This window comes from Piliocolobus tephrosceles, chromosome 5, assembly GCF_002776525.5.
Source record: "Piliocolobus tephrosceles isolate RC106 chromosome 5, ASM277652v3, whole genome shotgun sequence".
In the NCBI taxonomy this organism is placed as follows: domain Eukaryota; kingdom Metazoa; phylum Chordata; class Mammalia; order Primates; family Cercopithecidae; genus Piliocolobus; species Piliocolobus tephrosceles.
In genome coordinates, this window is record NC_045438.1 from 96650074 (window position 1) to 96667272 (window position 17199).

A 17199-nucleotide genomic window follows, 5' to 3' on the forward strand; every position below is an offset into this window, starting at 1 on the left:
TAGATTTTCCTGCTCAGGAGATTTCTTACAAGAGCTCAACAGGTCGGGTGAGGTGGCATGCACCTGTAATCCCAGCTACTAGGGAGGCTGAGAAGAGAATCGCTTGAACCCGGGAGGCAGAGGTTGCAGTGAGCCAAGATGGTGCCACTGCACTCCAGCCTGAGTGACTAAGAGAGACCCCATCTCAAAAAAAAAAAAAAAAAAAAAAAAAAAAAAGCTTAACAATAGCTTTCTAACTCACTAAAATAATATAAGCTGGTGTAAGTACCAAGAGTATGTTCCATATTCACAATTTTTGATAGGTTCTTTCTGAATTCACATAATTTATTCTATGTCCTATCAATATTTTTCATCCAAAGAAAATTCATTAGTTCCATGAGCAAGGTGTTAGGAAAAAAAGAAGAAAAATGTAGTAGATCTATTCACAGTTTAAGAAGTTTGCAAGGCACACAATATAGCATGTTATGGGTTTTTATGGCAAGGACTATTTTACTTGTAGGTTGGAGAGGAAATTATACAATTGACTTGATATCAAATTTAAGAATTTGAACAGAAACTAGTTTTTATTTATTTATTTACTTTTGAGACGGAGTCTCACTGTTGCCCAGCCTGAAGTGCAGTAGCACAATCTCAACTCACTGCAACCTCCGCCCCTGGGTTCAAGTGATTCTCCTGCCTCAGCCTCCTGATTATAGGCACGTGCCACCATACCCAGCTAATTTTTGTATTTTTAGTAGAGATGGGGTTTTACCACGTTGGTCAGGCTGGTCTCAAACTCCTGACCTGGTGATCCACCCGCCTCGGCCTTCCAAAGTGCTGGATTACAGGCGTGAGCCACCACACCTGGCCACAACTAGATTTAACAGGTTCTACAACTACGGAACTGACTCAAGGACAACAATCAATTTATTAGAGCTGAAGAGAGATTTAAACAAGCAGAGACTGGACCAGTGCTCCTCTTCCCACTGAAAACAGTGAAGGAGAGTGAGGAATGAAGAACCAAACTTTAATTGGAATGTCCACAACTATTTTGAGGAGAAAACTTTAGTTTCTGCCTTGGTCCATTTGATCTCAATTTATACACTGGTAAATTTGTCTTATACATCTAAGACTGCACAACTACTGTTAATGCTGAACACTGTAAATTTCCTATGAAATTAAATCCAAGTTCCAATAAATGGAAAATACAAACTTTGTTCTACAATTTCAAAATTGCACTCTAGGGGTGACAGAAGAAACAGAGTACAAAAAGGGCGCAAGCGGATTGTTTTTTGGAGTGATGAAAAGTTCTCAATTTTTTTGTTTTTTTATTTTGAGATGGGGTTTCCCTCTGTGCAATGGCGCGATCTCCACTCACTGCAACTTCAGCCCCCTGAGCTCAAGCGATCCTCCCTCCTCAACCTCTCAAGTAGCTGGGACCACAGATGTGCACCACCACATCTGGCTAAGTTTTCGTATTTTTGGTAGAGACAGGGCTTCACCATGTTGCCCAGGCTAGTTTCAAACTTCTGAGCTCAAGTGATCTGCCAATCTTGGCCCCTCAAAGGGCTGGGATTACAGGTGTGAGCCACTGTGCCCTGGTCAGGTTCTCAATTTTGATTGCAGTAGTGATTACATGACTCTATGTATACATTTATCAAAGTTCATTAAGCTACACTCATGAGTTAGTTATTATAATTACACTTCAGTATAAATTAAAAGTAAGTTGTGTTACTATATTGTTATAAGTAAATTCTTTAAAAATTTTCTATTTTTTTTTTTTGGAGATGGGGTCTCGCTATGTTGCCCAGGCTGGTCTCAAACTCCTGGCTTCAAGTGATCCTCCCACCTTGGCCTCCCAAAGTGCTGGGATTATAAGTGTGAGCCACCACACCCAGCCATTAACCTCATTTTTTTTTTTTAAAAAACAGGATCTTAATCCTGTTTATTAAAAAATCCAGATTATTCTGAATTTTTTCATTCTTTCAAAGCATTTAGATACGTACCTGTATGATGCGTGGAACTTAAACCTTCATTCTGTAGGCCATTCTCACTTTTAGTCCTATCAGCAACTTTCTGGGATGCAGATTCTCCTTTATTCAATTCTTCATTTTCACTCGCAGTATGATTTATTTTTTTCACACTATATTTTACACTGCATATGTTTCTCTTATAACGAGGGTCACTTTCTTCCTGCCCAGGATTGGAATCAGTTACAGCTATGCAATGTTTTTTGTTTAGCATCTTCTTAATTACAGGCTTGGCAGAAGAGTTTTGTGAACAACTGTCCATTTCACTGGCTGAAGAAGAAATACAACTGTCCTCTACAGTTGAACATTTCTGTATGACAGCATTTTCATGGTAATGAGGATTAGGTTCATACTTTGGTTTTTCCAAACCAGGGAAACAAACAACAGCCAAAAACCAGTGTGCACTGTAAAAAACAAATGAAATAACTAAATATGTTATTAGAAAAGTTTATTATATTTGGCAATACATATCAATTAAAATGTTTTTAAAGTTCTTGCCAATGAATTTATTAAAAATGCCTAATTCTGGCTGTGGGGTAGCTCACGCGTGTAATCCCAGCACTTTGGGAGGCTGAGACAGGTGGATCACCTGAGGTCTGGAGTTCGAGACCAGTCTGGGCAACATGGTGAAACCGTCTCTACTAAAAAGCTACTCAGTAGGCTGAGGCAGGAGAATCACTTGAACCCAGGAGGCAGAGGTTGCAGTAAGCTAAGATTGTGCCACTGCACGCCAGCTTGGAGGTGACAGAGCAAGACTCCATCTCAAAAAAAAAAAAAACTTATTTTTTTAAAATTCTCAAATTAATCTTGTTTTATGTGATTATTGATTCAGTAACAGAATACAATGTTTATTCAAAAATAACATAGTTTGTATTAAAATTATGTAGCCTGTATTTACTTTTGCAAACAATCCCTGAACCTTTTCTTGTTTTTTGAATGAAAAATTCATTGCTTTTTCTGGCAAGTATGTTACTTTGCAACTTGTCATTCCCCTTTGCCTTCTCTTTATGTAAAAAGATGGAAAAAGATTAAACTATCGGCCAGGGGCGGTAGCTCACGCCTGTAATGCTAGCACTTTGGGAGGCCGAGGCAGGCGGATTGCCTGAATTCAGGACTGAATTCAGGAGTTTGAGAACAGCCTGGGCAATACGGTGAAACCGCGTCTCTACTAAAATACAAAAAATTAGCTGGGCGTGGCAGTGTGCACCTGTAGTCCCAGCTACTCGGGAGGCTGAGGCAGGAGAACTGCTTGAACCCAGGAGGTGAAGGTTGCAGTGAGCCAAGACTGTGCCACTGCACTCCACCCTGGGTGACAGAGTAAGACTCTGTCTCAAAAAAAAAAAAAGATTAAACTGTCTTCAGCAGTCTAATTAGGTCATATGATTTTCAACATTTTTAAGAATTGCATATATAGTTTTGTTCTTTTTACTGTTACTGTGTGTTATTAAGATAGGAAAGGCTTAATTAATATCAAAATACATATATAAGTAATGTTTTATCTCATGCTATATTGAAATTTAATACATTAAAAAGAAATAACATATCTAATTTAGTCCTTGCACAAAAATTTAAGTATTAGTAGACAGTTCCAGCTATCAAATAGGTGCTTATGATACAGCTGAATTCAGGTATCAATGTTCCCAACAGTAGAGTACAGGACACAAGCAAGAAGCTGTACAGTACTGGCTAACATTCATTTTTTGCTAGACACAGGGCTCTGTTGGGATACTAGGAATAGGCTATAGATGTCAGGAAGCTTATTGGTCAAGTACAATGTTTGTCCTATGGTAGGGTTTTCAATAAATATTTGCTGGATGAAAAACAAATTATCTTGCCATGGATAAAAATTATTCTACATTCTCATTTTTGCAAAAGATTAGAGTACCTAAGGTAGTACTAAGAAACAGCACTATCTATCTCTTCATCGAACAGCATCCAGTAGAAATGGCTGTCATAGGCTGGCTGGCTTCATCTTCAGTATTGTGAAGGCCAGATGGATGAACGCTTGCTTCTCTCTTGTTCTTCATTATTAATCCTTAGTACCCTATGGATTTAGATCAGGCTAACGCACTAACCTCCTCATTTCATCATTTCTAACACATAGCTAATTTTATTTTATTTATAAACTCACATCTCAACTTCAGACATGTTGCAATGAGAAAAAAGTGTGTTTTAAAAATTGATGCCGGATATGGTGGCTCACACCTGTAATCCCAACACTGGGAGGCTGAGGCAGGTGGATCGCTTGAGTTCAGGAGTTGGAGACTGGCCTGGGCAACGTGGCAAAACCCCATCTCTACCAAAAACACAAAATATTAGCTGGGTGTGATGGCACGTGACTGTGGTCCAAGCTACTGTGGTTGGGGGCTGAGGTGGGAGGATAGCTTGAGCCTGGGAGGCGGAGGTAGTAGTGAGCCAATATGGTGCCACTGCACTCCAGTATGGGAGACAGAGTGAGACCCCATCTCAACATAAATAAAATTGATAAAATACAGTATAATACAGTGACTCTCAACCTACTGCTGTAATAAAGCCTATCACAATTCTTAACATTTCTTAGCTATGCCAATATGGCTAAGCTATAAATTTCCTCACCTAAAAACTAGGAAAAATCCTTTTTGGCCTAAGAAGAGAAAGCTGAATCAGACAATTACTTCCAACAATTACTTCCATTAAGCCAGGGTTTTGCTTTTATGATTCCTTTTAATAACAGCTACATTAACTTTAACAGTAGGAGAGAGGCTAACACAGACTTTTGGCCAGGCGCAGTGGCTCATGCCTGTAATCCTGATGCTATGGGAGGCTGAGGTGGGGGAATTGCTTGAGGCCAGAAATTTGAGACCAGTCTGGGCAACATAGCTAGACCCCATCTCTAAAAAAAAAAAAAAAAAAAAAAATTAAAAAAAAAAATTAGCTGGGCCTGTGGCACACACCTATAGTTCTAGCTACTCGGGAGGCTGAGACAGGAGGATCGCTTAAGCCTAAGAGTTTGAAGCTTCAGTGAGCTATGCTTGCACCACTGTACTCCAGCCTGGCAACAGAATGAGACTCTGTCTCTAAAAAACAAAACAAAATACCCAGGCAATTTCACTTAAGATGGATTAGATCCATACATCAAATTTGTGTTCCTGGAAATTACTATAACAATTTTTAATAAAGAGCTTAGAAACTTAAGAAAAAAATCGGGCCAGGTACAGTGGCACATGCCTGTAATCTCAGCACTTTGAGAGGATAAGGCAGGTGGATTGCTTGGGCTCTGGAGTTTGAGACCAGTCTGGGCAGCACGGCAAGACCTCATCCTCTAAAAAAAAAACAAAAATTAGCCAGGTGTGGTAGCATGCACCTATAGTCCCAGCTACTCAGGAGGCTGAGGATGGAGGATCGCTTAAGCCTGGGAGGTTGAGGCTGCAGTAAACTGACATCACGCTACTACATTCCTGTCTGGGTGACACAGAGAGACCCTATCACGAGAAAAAAAAAAAAAAGAAAGAAAAAAAAATTGGTACCACTAGAAAAAATAAAAACAAAACAGATGACAAATATATGGCAGCCAATCTAACATAATTAATGCATAAGTATTTGTAGCTTTATCTCTTCAAAAAAAAAAAAGCAAAAACAAAAACAAGCTCTCTTGATTTATAGGCTATGTTTTAATCTACAAATGGTAGAGTCCTCTTACAGAATTCATTCTCTACCTCTCACTAAGATGACTGGAAGCACTGATAATAACTTCCATGCACAGGTATAGTGATTAAGAGGGATGTGTCTCTATCCCTAAATCTTGTGTAATCAAATTATATTTCTATTTAAAATTTTTATAATTCATTTCTGACAAATGGCTTTCCTCCCTTTCACCCAGTAAGCTGTTCACATGTTACTTTACAAGACAAATTTGTACCCAGTCAAGAAACCTCTTTTCTTTCCTTCTGAGATGGAGTCTCACTCTGCTGCCCAGGCTGGAGTGCAGAGGCATGATCTTGGCTCACTGCAACCTCTGCCTCACGGGTTCAGGCGATCCTCCTGCCTCAGCCTCCTGAGTAGCTGGGATGGCAGGCACACACCACCACGCCCAGTTAATTTTTGTATTTTCAGTAGAGACGAGGTTTCACCATGTTGGCCAAGCTGGTCTTGAATCCCTGAGATCAAGTACTCCGCCCACCTTGGCCTCCCAAAGTGTTGGGATTATAGGCGTGAGCCACCACACCCAGCCAAAACCTAATTTTGAAGAGAATGAAGAAATCAACTAGTTTTAAATTTTACTATGATAATATGAATTTAAAAATATATAGCTCTGCCAGGAGCAGTGGCTCATGTCTATAATCCCAGCTACTTGGGAGGCTGAGGTCGGGGGACGGCTTGAGGCCAAGAGTTCAAGACCAGCCTGAGCAACACAGTGAGATACCCACCTCTACAAAAGTTAAAAAAAAAAAAAAATTGGAAGTTAGCCTGGCACAGCTAGACTTATACATAAATAATCTCATAGAATACCAACTCCAGGAATGTATATTTTGCAACCATGATAGAGTGAGACAAAGTAGGGCCATATCATAATTTGTCTAAGCAGATAAAAATATAAGGTTACAGTTGGAAATCACAAAATAGTCAACATTCTTCTTCTTTACATAAGTGAATGCTACTTCTTTACCTAGGCAAACCACCACTACTTTAGACCCTCCCCCATTATCACCCAAGGAAAACCCAGATTCTTTCACAGATTCTTTGAAACTCCCTTTTAATGAGAGGCTCCAGAGCTGCCCATGGTGTGTGTTATTCCTTGATGTAAGTAATAAAGTTTTCCGACTACAAGTGTATTTCTGGTGGTCTTTGGATCGAGGGCATAGAAAAACAACAAAAGAACAAAAAAAACTTTTCTTTTTTTTTTTGAGACGGAGTCTCGCTCTGTTGCCCAGGCTGGAGTGCAGTGGCCCGATCTCAGCTCACTGCATCCTCCGCCTCCCAGGTTTACGCCATTCTCCTGCCTCAGCCTCCCGAGTAGCTGGGACTACAGGCGCCCGCCACCTCGCCCGGCTAGTTTTTTGTATTTTTTAGTAGAGACGGGGTTTCACCGTGTTAGCCAGGATGGTCTCGATCTCCTGACCTTGTGATCTGCCCGTCTTGGCCTCCCAAAGTGCTGGGATTACAGGCTTGAGCCACCGCGCCCGGCCAGAACAAAAAAAACTTTTAAGTCTTACTTGTAAAATAATACTACCTAGTCATTGGGAGAGAATAATGTAAATATTTAAACACTTCCATTTACTCAGAAACTGCTTCAAGTAGTCTGCATGGTTTTTAATTGAAAAATGGCATAAATCCAACCATCATTTCTCCCTTCTGGTTAAAAACAGAAGTGTATTTTAAACTTAAGATTCCAACTCTTTTATGTGACCTAATCATCTTTTTGTAAAAATAATACTTTTCTATAGGTTATTTGCTAGAAAATAAGCACCATTGTTTTTTTTAAAAATAGTATTATTTGACATTAACGAATAAAATGAGATTAGAAAGGTATCTGGTCTACTGTCTGTAAAATTCAGTATCTTATATGATTCACTGTGAAACTGCATTAATTCTTGTAAAACAGGCAGTACAAATATGAATATATACAAGAGATTTCAGAAAGACATTTTAAAATGAATTCTTCACCTCATACTAATTATTTAAAAATTGCCATCATTTACATAAAGGAAATCCTTACTCACGCTTCATTAAGGGGTACAAAAATAAAATCCTTCTCAAAAATATCTACATGCCGGGTCCATGTTTTTACTCTCCCATGTCGCTTTTGCTGTATTCTGTAAGAAAGAGATAAATTATAAGCTTCTGAAATATTTCTAGTGCTCCAGCTTATATGTAGTGATTTATAAATTAAGAAGATTCAGATGTAATAGCTCAAACAGTTGCATAAAATGGTTTGACAAACTGGGGAAAGAAAATAGAACTTGTTGGATTGAAACTAGTAAGACATGGGACTACCCACTGTTGAATTTGGAGAAAGATATTTTACTCCTGTTACTCCATCTGAGGGGCGGAAGTTCTAGTGCTTATCTTGCCTAGACTTCTCTTTACTATTTTTATTACTGCAGAATTGGTACTGGCAACTATATTGAGAGGTGTAGCCAAGCAAACCTTAGGGTAACTGGGGAGAAAACAGTAGGAAAAGTGAGCATTATCTGATGGTAGATGAAGCAATATAGCTATGAGCACTGGTCAAAACCAATGACTATTATCAACTCTAAGAGGCAACATTAGGAATTGCTGAAATAAGAGAAAATATTTATTATTATTTATTATCATGCATAGCAGCCATGAATTCAAGACATCTAAGACTAGTTTTAAATTTAAAAATCTACCAATTCTTAAGTGTATCTTCTGATCAATTACCAGCAAATTATCAGAGCTAGATGCCATCACTATATGGAGAAGAATTATAAAGAAAATAGGTGGGCATGGTGGCTCACACCTGAAATCCCAGTACTTTGGGAGGCAGAGGCGAGCAGATTCCTTGAGCCCAGGAGTTTGAAACCAGCCTGGGAAACATGGTGAAACCCTGTCTCTACAAAAAATACAAAAATTAGCTGGGTGGGGTGGCATGTGTCTTAGTCCCAGCTACTTGGGAGGCTGAGGTGGAAGGATCACTTGAGAGTGGGAGGTGGAGGTTGCAGTAAGACAAGATTACACCAATGCCCTCCAGCCTAGGCGACAGAGTGAGACCCTGTCTTGAAAAAAAGAAAACAAATCAGGCCTACTATGTATAATAGTACTTCCTTAATTTGTCTGAGAAGAATCACCCAAAGAGCTTATTAAGAGTATAGATTCACAGGTTCCTTTCTATTATGGATAAACACCTAGGATAAAACAGAGTAATCTGTAGTTAGTAAGTATCTAAGTAATTAAAAAAAAAACCTATTAGTTACATTTGGGAAACACTATTCTAGATATTTGACCTAGAACATTTATAAATTCTAGGTATTCTGAAAGTTATTAGAATGTTATGAATTATATTAATTTTGTAAACTGGTAAGAGAAGTAAATGATATTGCCTCAATATAAATAAGTTATTAAAAAAAATTCTAAAACTAGCACAAAGTTAGTCTAAGGCAGGTGAATATGAACCCATGAAGCATGAAAATGGAACTGACTTATCTAGTGTGTTCTCTTCCTGGCTGGAGAATTTAAAAAGTAAGCAAAAGAATTGCAGAGATTTGTGTTTTCTTTCAAGTACGTGATTTTTTACTTAAATTTGAGTGACTTACATCTGTTAAATATTTTCAGAGTTTGACTTACGACAGATTAGTTGTTTCATGATTTCTCCTCTCTCTCTGATTAAGGCGTTTATAGAAAAAAGAACTGAATATATGAATTCGGTCAGCGTCTTCCTTCTTCAGTTTTTCAAGCACCAAATATCTATTTGATACAAAATAATTCAAATATAATTAATGTAACAGTTCACTTTATTTACTTATTTATTTCTTTCTATTTTTTTGAGACGGAATCTCGCTCTGTTGCCCAGGCTGGAGTGCAGTGGTGCGATCTCAACTCACTGCAACCTCCACATTTTTGGTTTAAATGATTCTCCTGCTTCAGCTTCCCAAGTAGCTGGGATTACAGGCACACACCACCACGCCTAGCTAATTTTTGTCTTTTAGTAGAGATGGGGTTTCACCATGTTGGTCAGGCTGGTCTCAAACTCCTGACCTCAAGTAATCCGCCCGCCTCAGCCTCCCAAAGTGCTGGGATTACAGGCGTGAGTCATTGCGCACAGCCACAGTTCGCTTTATATTAAAAACTCTGTAAATCTTTCTTCTTTAGAACCATCAATCTCTCTTCTTTAGAACCAAGGAAGTTATTAGCAAAGTTTGATAACTATCAGATTATCTTCAGGCAATGAAAATTGCTATTGAAAATAAAACTATAACATAAAGATTTAATGTTTTAAAACAAGGACACATTCTATGCAGCGAGCTGAAACTGAGCCAATGCACTCCAGCCTGAGCAACAAAGTGAGACTCTGTCACACACAAAAAAACCAAAAACCTTGTTAGGCTGAGCATGGTGGCTCATGCCTGTAATGTCAGCACTTTGGGAGGCTGAGGTGGGCAGATCATCTGAGGTCGGGAGTTAGAGACCAGCCTGGCCAATATGATGAAACTCTGTCTCTACTAAAATACAAAAAATTAGCTGGGCGTGGTGGCGAGTGCCTATAATCCCAGCTACTTGGGAGACTGAGGCGAGAGAATCACTTGAACCTGTGAGGCAGAGGTTGCAGTGAGCCAAAATCACACCACTACACTCTAGCCTGGGCATGACAGAGCAAGACTTGGTCTCAAAAAAATAAAAATAAACTTTAAAAAACCAAGGGCACACTCTAAATCTAGAGTAAAGCATATGTCCCCACATTATTCATAATAGCCCAAAAGCATAAGAAAAATGCTCACTGACAAATGGAAAAATAAAGTGTTACATTTATACAATGAAATATTTGAAATAGAAAAAGAAGTGCTAATACATATGATATCATAGAAAATCCTTGAAAACATGCTAACTGAAAGAATCTACTCATAAAAACCACATATTTTATGGTTCTATTTATACAAAATGTCCAGAATACAACAAGCCAGAGATAGAGAAAAGACTGACAGTTGCATAGGGCTGGAGGAGGGATTGGAAGAAAACAGAGATTGCTAATGGGTACTAGGCTTCTTTACGGAGCAGTGAAACACACTGAATTGTATACTTTAAATGGGTGAATTGTATGTTATATGTATTATATCCGAACAAAGGTGTTGTTATGTATTATTTCATTTTAAACAGTTCAGTTAATAAACCATGAAGAACCAGCAGCATAGTATTTTTTATGAAAATAGAAAATAAAGAGAAAGAACTTGTACACTGGTGAGGTGGTAACAATGACTCTGTAAAGTGATCTTCCATTGGCTCTAATTTTTTCTGAGTTAAGAGTTTCGCTCTTGTTGCCTAGGTAGGCTACAGTGCAATGGCACGATCTCGGCTCACCACAACCTCCACCTCCCGGGTTCAAGCAATTCTCTTGCCTCAGCCTCCTGAGTAGCTGAGATTACACGCATGCACCACCATGCCAGGCTAATTTTGTATTTTTAGTAGAGATGGGGTTTCTCCATATTGGTCAGGTTGGTCTTGAACTCCCGACCTCAAGTGATCCACCTGCCTTGGCCTCCCAAGGTGCTGGGATTACAGGTGTGAGCCACTGCGCCTGGCCTGGTTCTAATTTTTTATTGCCTTAGTTATTTTTTTATACATCTATATCAAAACAAATAACAATAGTCATTTATATCACAAAGAGAAATTATGATATATTAAATTTATTTATGATCCAAACTTTCTCATAGGACTTATGCCAGTTCAAGCTTATGACCACAATAATATTATGAAAATGAGGACAGTCTGAAAGCCTTGTGAAATCTTATACAGAAAGAGTAATGCTTAAAACATCTGACCCCCAGAGGGCACGTTCTTGAGACCTGTTACTTTCATTACTAATATGTAAAAATTCCATAGCTCAAGTTTTAATGGAAAGGACATAATTTAAAAGATTCTTGCTTTCAGGCAACTCAGTGTGCTCCTAAAGAAGATAATACAAGACAGTGAATCAGATCAAGACGTAGTTTATATCAATTGCTGAATTCTACAATCTTTAAAACACACCATGTAGAGAAATAGCTATCAGTCCAGGGACTACACTGTAATGAGTGAACCATGAGACTTTTGCTGGCCTAAACTATAATGGCTACTTTGGGTTTTTTTTTCCCCCCAGACCAAGTCACACTCTGTCCCCCAGGCTGGAGTGCAGTGGCACAATCTTGGCTCACTGCAATCTCCACCTCCAGGTTCAAGTGATTCTCCTGCCTCAGCCTCCTGAGCAGCTAGGACTACAGGCACCTGCAACCACACCCAGCTAATTTCTGTATTTTTTTTAGTAGAGGTCGGGTTTTACCATGTTGGCCAGGTTGGTCTTGAACTCTGTCCCTCAAATGACCCTCCCACCCTGGCCTCCCAAAGTGCTGGGATTTTAGGCATGAGCCACTGTGCCTGGCCTACAATGGCTGTTTTACAAAACCGAATTGAATAAAGGGATATTCACCTTAAAAAAAGGAAATGTATTTGTGATTTAAGAAAACTGAGCTGGGCATAGTGGCTCACTGCAGCCTCCACCTCCTGGGCTGAAGCCATCCTCCTCCCTCTGCCTCCAGAGTAGCTGGGAGTGCAGGCATACTCTACCACACCCAGCTAACTTTTGCTTTTCTTTTTTTGGGTAAACATGGGGTTTCGCCATGTTGCCCAGGCTGATCTTGAACTTCTGGGCTCAGATGGTCTGCTAGCCTTGGCGTTCCAAGTGCTAGGATTACAGTTTTTTTTTTTTTTTTTTTTTTTTTTGGGGGGGGAAGGGGGGGGGGGAAAGGCCACGGGGCCGGGGGGGAGGGAGAGGGGGGAGGGGGGGGGGGGGGGGGGCGAGGGATGCGGGACTCAGGCACCAGTCTGGGAAGCCTCCAGGATTACAGGTTTGAGCCACCACGTCCAGCCTGTGCCTTTATTTATTTCTTTGAGATAAAGTCTCACTCTCTTACCCAGGCTGGAGTGCAGTGGCAAGGTCATAGCTCACTGCAACCTCAAACTCCTGGGCTGAAATTATCCCTCACTTCACTCTCCTGAGTAGCTGGGACCACAGGCCTACACTACTATGGCCCAACTCATTTTTTTTTTTTTTTGTATATTTTTGTAGAGACAAGGGTCTTGCTATATTGCCCAATATAGTCTCGAACTCCTCGCCTGAAGCAATCCTCCAGCATCGGCCTCTGAAAGTACTGGGATTATAGGTGAGTCACTGCACCTGGCCTAATTTATACTTTTAAAGTAACTAGTTTCGTCTTTCTGATATGCACCTATAAGATTTCTGTGACTACAGTTCTAGATTTTTTAAGTGTACATGTGTTAACTACTGTTAACTTTAAAAGAATAATCATATCTCTTATTTTAGAATTAAAGGGAAAACCCAAGCTCACTACAAAAACTTATGGGAGGCTGGGCGCAGTGGCTCACACCTGTAATCCCAGAACTTTGGGAGGCCGAGGCACGTGGATCACCTGAGGTCGGGAGTTCGAGACCAGTCTGACCAACATGGAGAAACCCCATCTCTACTAAAAATACAAAATTAGCCAGGTGTGGAAGCGCATATCTGTAATTCCAGCTACTCAGGAGGCTGAGGCAGGAGAATAGCTTGAACCCGGGAGGCGGACGTTGCAGTAAGCTGAGATCATGCCACTCCACTCCAGCCTGGACAACAAGAGTGAAACTCCATCTCAAAAACAAAACACAATTAACAAAAAAAAAAAACCTTATGGGAATTTCTTCCATTTGGATGCACTGATTTCTCTAAATGCATACATCATTTAAATATTGAATGCTGGTGAAGCTGTTTAGTTGTTATTTCATAAAATGGAAAATCTAACAATATCAGAACTCCTTTAACTATTAGATGAAGTTATAAGAACAGTGATTTTAGGCTGGGCATGGTGCTGGAAGGATCCTTTGAGACCAGCCTGGGCAACATAGAGAGATAGGGAAGACCCTATCTCTCTAAGAAAATTTAAAAAATTAGCAGAGTGTGGTAGCTCGCACATGTAGTCCCAGCTACTTGAGAGGCTGAGGCAGGAGGATCATTTGAGCCAGGGAGGTCCAGGCTTCAGTGAGCCATGATTGTATCACTGCTCTCCAATCTGAACGACAAAGTAAGAATATGTCTTTGGAAAAAAAAAAAAATTAGCTGGGCATGGTAATTGCCTATAATTCCAGCACTTTGGATGCCAAGGTGGGAGGGCCAAGGTGGGAGGATCGCTTGAGCCCAGAAATTTGAGACCACCCTGCCTCTATTTAAAAAAAAAAAAATTAGGCTGAGCGCAGTGGCTCATGACTGTAATCCCAACACTTTGGAAGGCTGATGGGGGCGGAATCACTTGAGGACAGGAGTTAGAGACCAGCATGGCCAACAGGGTGAAACTCCGTCTCTACGAAAAATATAAAAATGAGCCAGGCATGGTGGTGGTGGGCTCTGTAATCTCAGCTACTCAGGCTGGGTACTGAACCTGGGAGACGAAGGTAAGAGGTTGTAATGAGATAAGATTGTGTACTGCACTCTAGCCTGAGTGACAGTGTAAGACTCCATCTCAAACAACCAAAAAAACAGGCTGGGCGCAGTGGCTCAGGCCTGTAACCCAAGACTTTAAGAGGCTGAGGCAGGTGGATCACTTGAGGTCAGGAGTTTGAGACCAGCCTGGCCAACATGGCAAAACCCCTGTCTAGACTAAAAATATAAAAATTAGCCAGGCGTGGTGACGTTATGTCTGTAATCCCAGCTACTTGGAAGTCTGAGGCAGGAGAATCTCTTGAACTCAGGAGGCAGAGGTTGTAGTGAGCCAAGATCGTGCCACTGCACTCCACCCTGGGTGACAGAGAGAGAGTCTGTCTCAAAAAACAACAAGACAAAAAATGAAACAAAAACGATTTTAAGAGCCCGGGCGTGGTGGCTCAAGCCTGTAATCCCAGCACTTTGGGAGGCCGAGGTGGGTGGATCACGAGGTCAGGAGATTGAGACCATCCTAACAAACCCCGTCTCTACTAAAAAAATACAAAAAAATTAGCCGGGCGTGGTGGCGGGCACCTGTAGTCCCAGCTACTTGAGAGGCTGAGTCAGGAGAATAGTGTGAACCCGGGAGGCAGAGTTTGCAGTGAGCCGAGATCAGGCCACTGCACTCCAGTGTGGGCAACAGAGCGAGACTCTGTCTCAAAAAAAGAAAAAGAAAAAGAAAAGAAAAAAAAAGATTTTAAGGTTAGCCTCTCACGATATGAAAGAGACTCTGAACATAATTTTTATTAAAATAGTCCTCTTCTTCTCTACATTAACATTCCCCAGATGCAATGCCCTTCTACTCCTTATAATGTTGGCAAAGTTTGTTTCAAAGTTTCTTATTCGGAAAGTTAGAAATGGAGAAGAGTTGGCTGGGTGCGGTGGCTCACACCTATAATCCCAGCACTTTGGGAGGCTGAGGCGGGCGGATCACGAGGTCAGGAGATCGAGACCATCCTGGCTAACACGGTGAACCCCTGTCTCTACTAAAAACTTCAAAAAATTAGCCGGGCGCGGTGGTGGGCGCCTGTAGTCCCAGCTACTCCGGAGGCTGAGGGAGGAGAGTGGTGTGAACCTGGGAGGTGGAGCTTGAAGGGAGCTGAGATCGTGCCACTGCACTCCAGCCTGGGAGACAGAGCAAGACTCCATCTCAAAAAAAAAAAAAAAAAAAAGAAATGGAGAAGAGTTAGCAACTCTGGTAGTGGCAGTTACTCATTTAGTAATGAAGTTAAAAAAAGTTTTCTCTTTAATTCACTTCTAAGAATGTCATGAGACAAACACAAATGAAGATTTTTTTTAAAGCATGGATTTTGTTAGGTCCTTTATTATTTGGTATCTCCCTCAGAGAAGGCAGACCTCATAGATATCATAAGTTTACTATATGAAATTTGTTTTAATGTGTAACTGTAAAATTTCAAAGGGGTTTGCTGAAAATATAAAGTCAGTGTGATAAACATTAAAGCTCTACTATAGTGTAGATTAAGAATGAAATATGCTAAAATGTAAGCAAAATACAGGAGTTCAACTTAAGATTTTACATTGAGCAATATGCTTTCAAAAACACAAAACCATTTTAAATATAAAGACTTAAATAGCCTAAAAGTAAAGGAGTGAAGGGATATATGACACATGACATGTAAATGCAAATCAAAAGAAGGTGAAGTAGCTATATTCATTTTGAACAAAGTAGACAAGGACAAGGAAGATTATCAAAGATAATGAGGGACATTATATAATGATATAGAGGTGAATTCTCCAACACATAAATGTGTATGTGCCTACCAAGGAGCTTCAAAATACATGGCAAAAATCGATACAACTTTGAAATAAGTAGACAAATTCATAATTACAGTTGGAGATTTCAACAACCCTTTCTCAATAACTGATAGAACAAGTAAGCAGAAAATAAGTATGAAGATGAGCTGAAAAAGTAATATCAACCAACTTCACATAATTGACATTCACAGAACATTCCATCCAACAACAAAAACATTCATCTATACATTCACTTCAGGCTATTCAGTAGCTTGGTTTGTATTCAGGTAGTATACATTAGGACTGATAGATAATATTTTTTTAAATTGTGGTAAAAACATAAAATTTGGCCAGGCACAGTGGCTCACACCTGTAATCCCAGCACTTTGGGAGACCAAGGTGGGCAGATCATGAGGTCAGGACCTTAAATGACCTGATGGAGCTGAAAACCATTGCATGAGAACTCCATGACGCATGCACAAGCTTCAATAGCCAATTTGATCAAGTGGAAGAAAGGGTATCAGTGACTGAAGATCAAATTAATGAAATAAAGCGAGAAGACAAGGTTAGAGAAAAAAGAGTAGAAAGAAACGAACAAAGCCTCCAAGAAATATGAGACTATGTGAAAAATCTATGTTTGACTGGCGTACCTGAAAGTGATGTGAAGAATGGAACCAAGTTGGAAAACACTCTTCAGGATATTATCCAGGAGAACTTCCCCAACCTAGCAAGGCAGGCCAACATTCAAATTCAGGAAATGCAGAGACCACCACAAAGATATTCTTCGAGAAGAGCAACCCCAAGACACATAATTGTCAGATGCCCCAAGCTTGACATGAAGGAAAAAGTGTTAAGGGCAGCCAGAGAGAAAGGTCGAGGACCCACAAAGGGAAACCCATCAGACTAACAGTGGATATCTCAGCAGAAACCCTACAAGCCAGAAGAAGAGTAGGGGCCAATATTCAACATTCTTTTTTTTTTTTTTTTTTTTTTTGAGACGGAGTCTTGCTCTGTCGCCGGGGCTGGAGTGCAGTGGCCGGATCTCAGCTCACTGTAAGCTCCGCCTCCTGGGTTTACACCATTCTCCTGCCTCAGCCTCCGGAGTAGCTGGGACTACAGGCGCCCGCCACCTTGCCCCGCTAGTTTTTTGTATTTTTAGTAGAGACGGGGTGGTGTTAGCCAGGATGGTCTTGATCTCCTGACCTCATGAACCGCCCGTCTCGGCCTACCAAAGTGCTGGGATTACAGGCTTGAGCCACCACGCCCGGCCCAATATTC

General features: G+C 40.4%; 1 protein-coding gene across 12 annotated transcripts in view; it reads right to left on the reverse strand.

Annotated features, from left to right (window-relative positions):
- Positions 1–17199, reverse strand: part of SENP6 (SUMO specific peptidase 6) — a 116080-nt gene that overhangs the window by 12409 nt on the left and 86472 nt on the right. For all 12 annotated transcript variants that reach the window (XM_023219266.1, XM_023219270.1, XM_023219274.1 and 9 more), the window contains 3 exons: positions 9294–9413; positions 7709–7801; positions 1986–2413 (listed from right to left, as the gene is read on the reverse strand). In XM_023219266.1, the coding sequence (XP_023075034.1) occupies positions 1986–2413; positions 7709–7801; positions 9294–9413 (641 nt within the window). The remainder of the gene's footprint in view (positions 1–1985; positions 2414–7708; positions 7802–9293; positions 9414–17199) is intronic.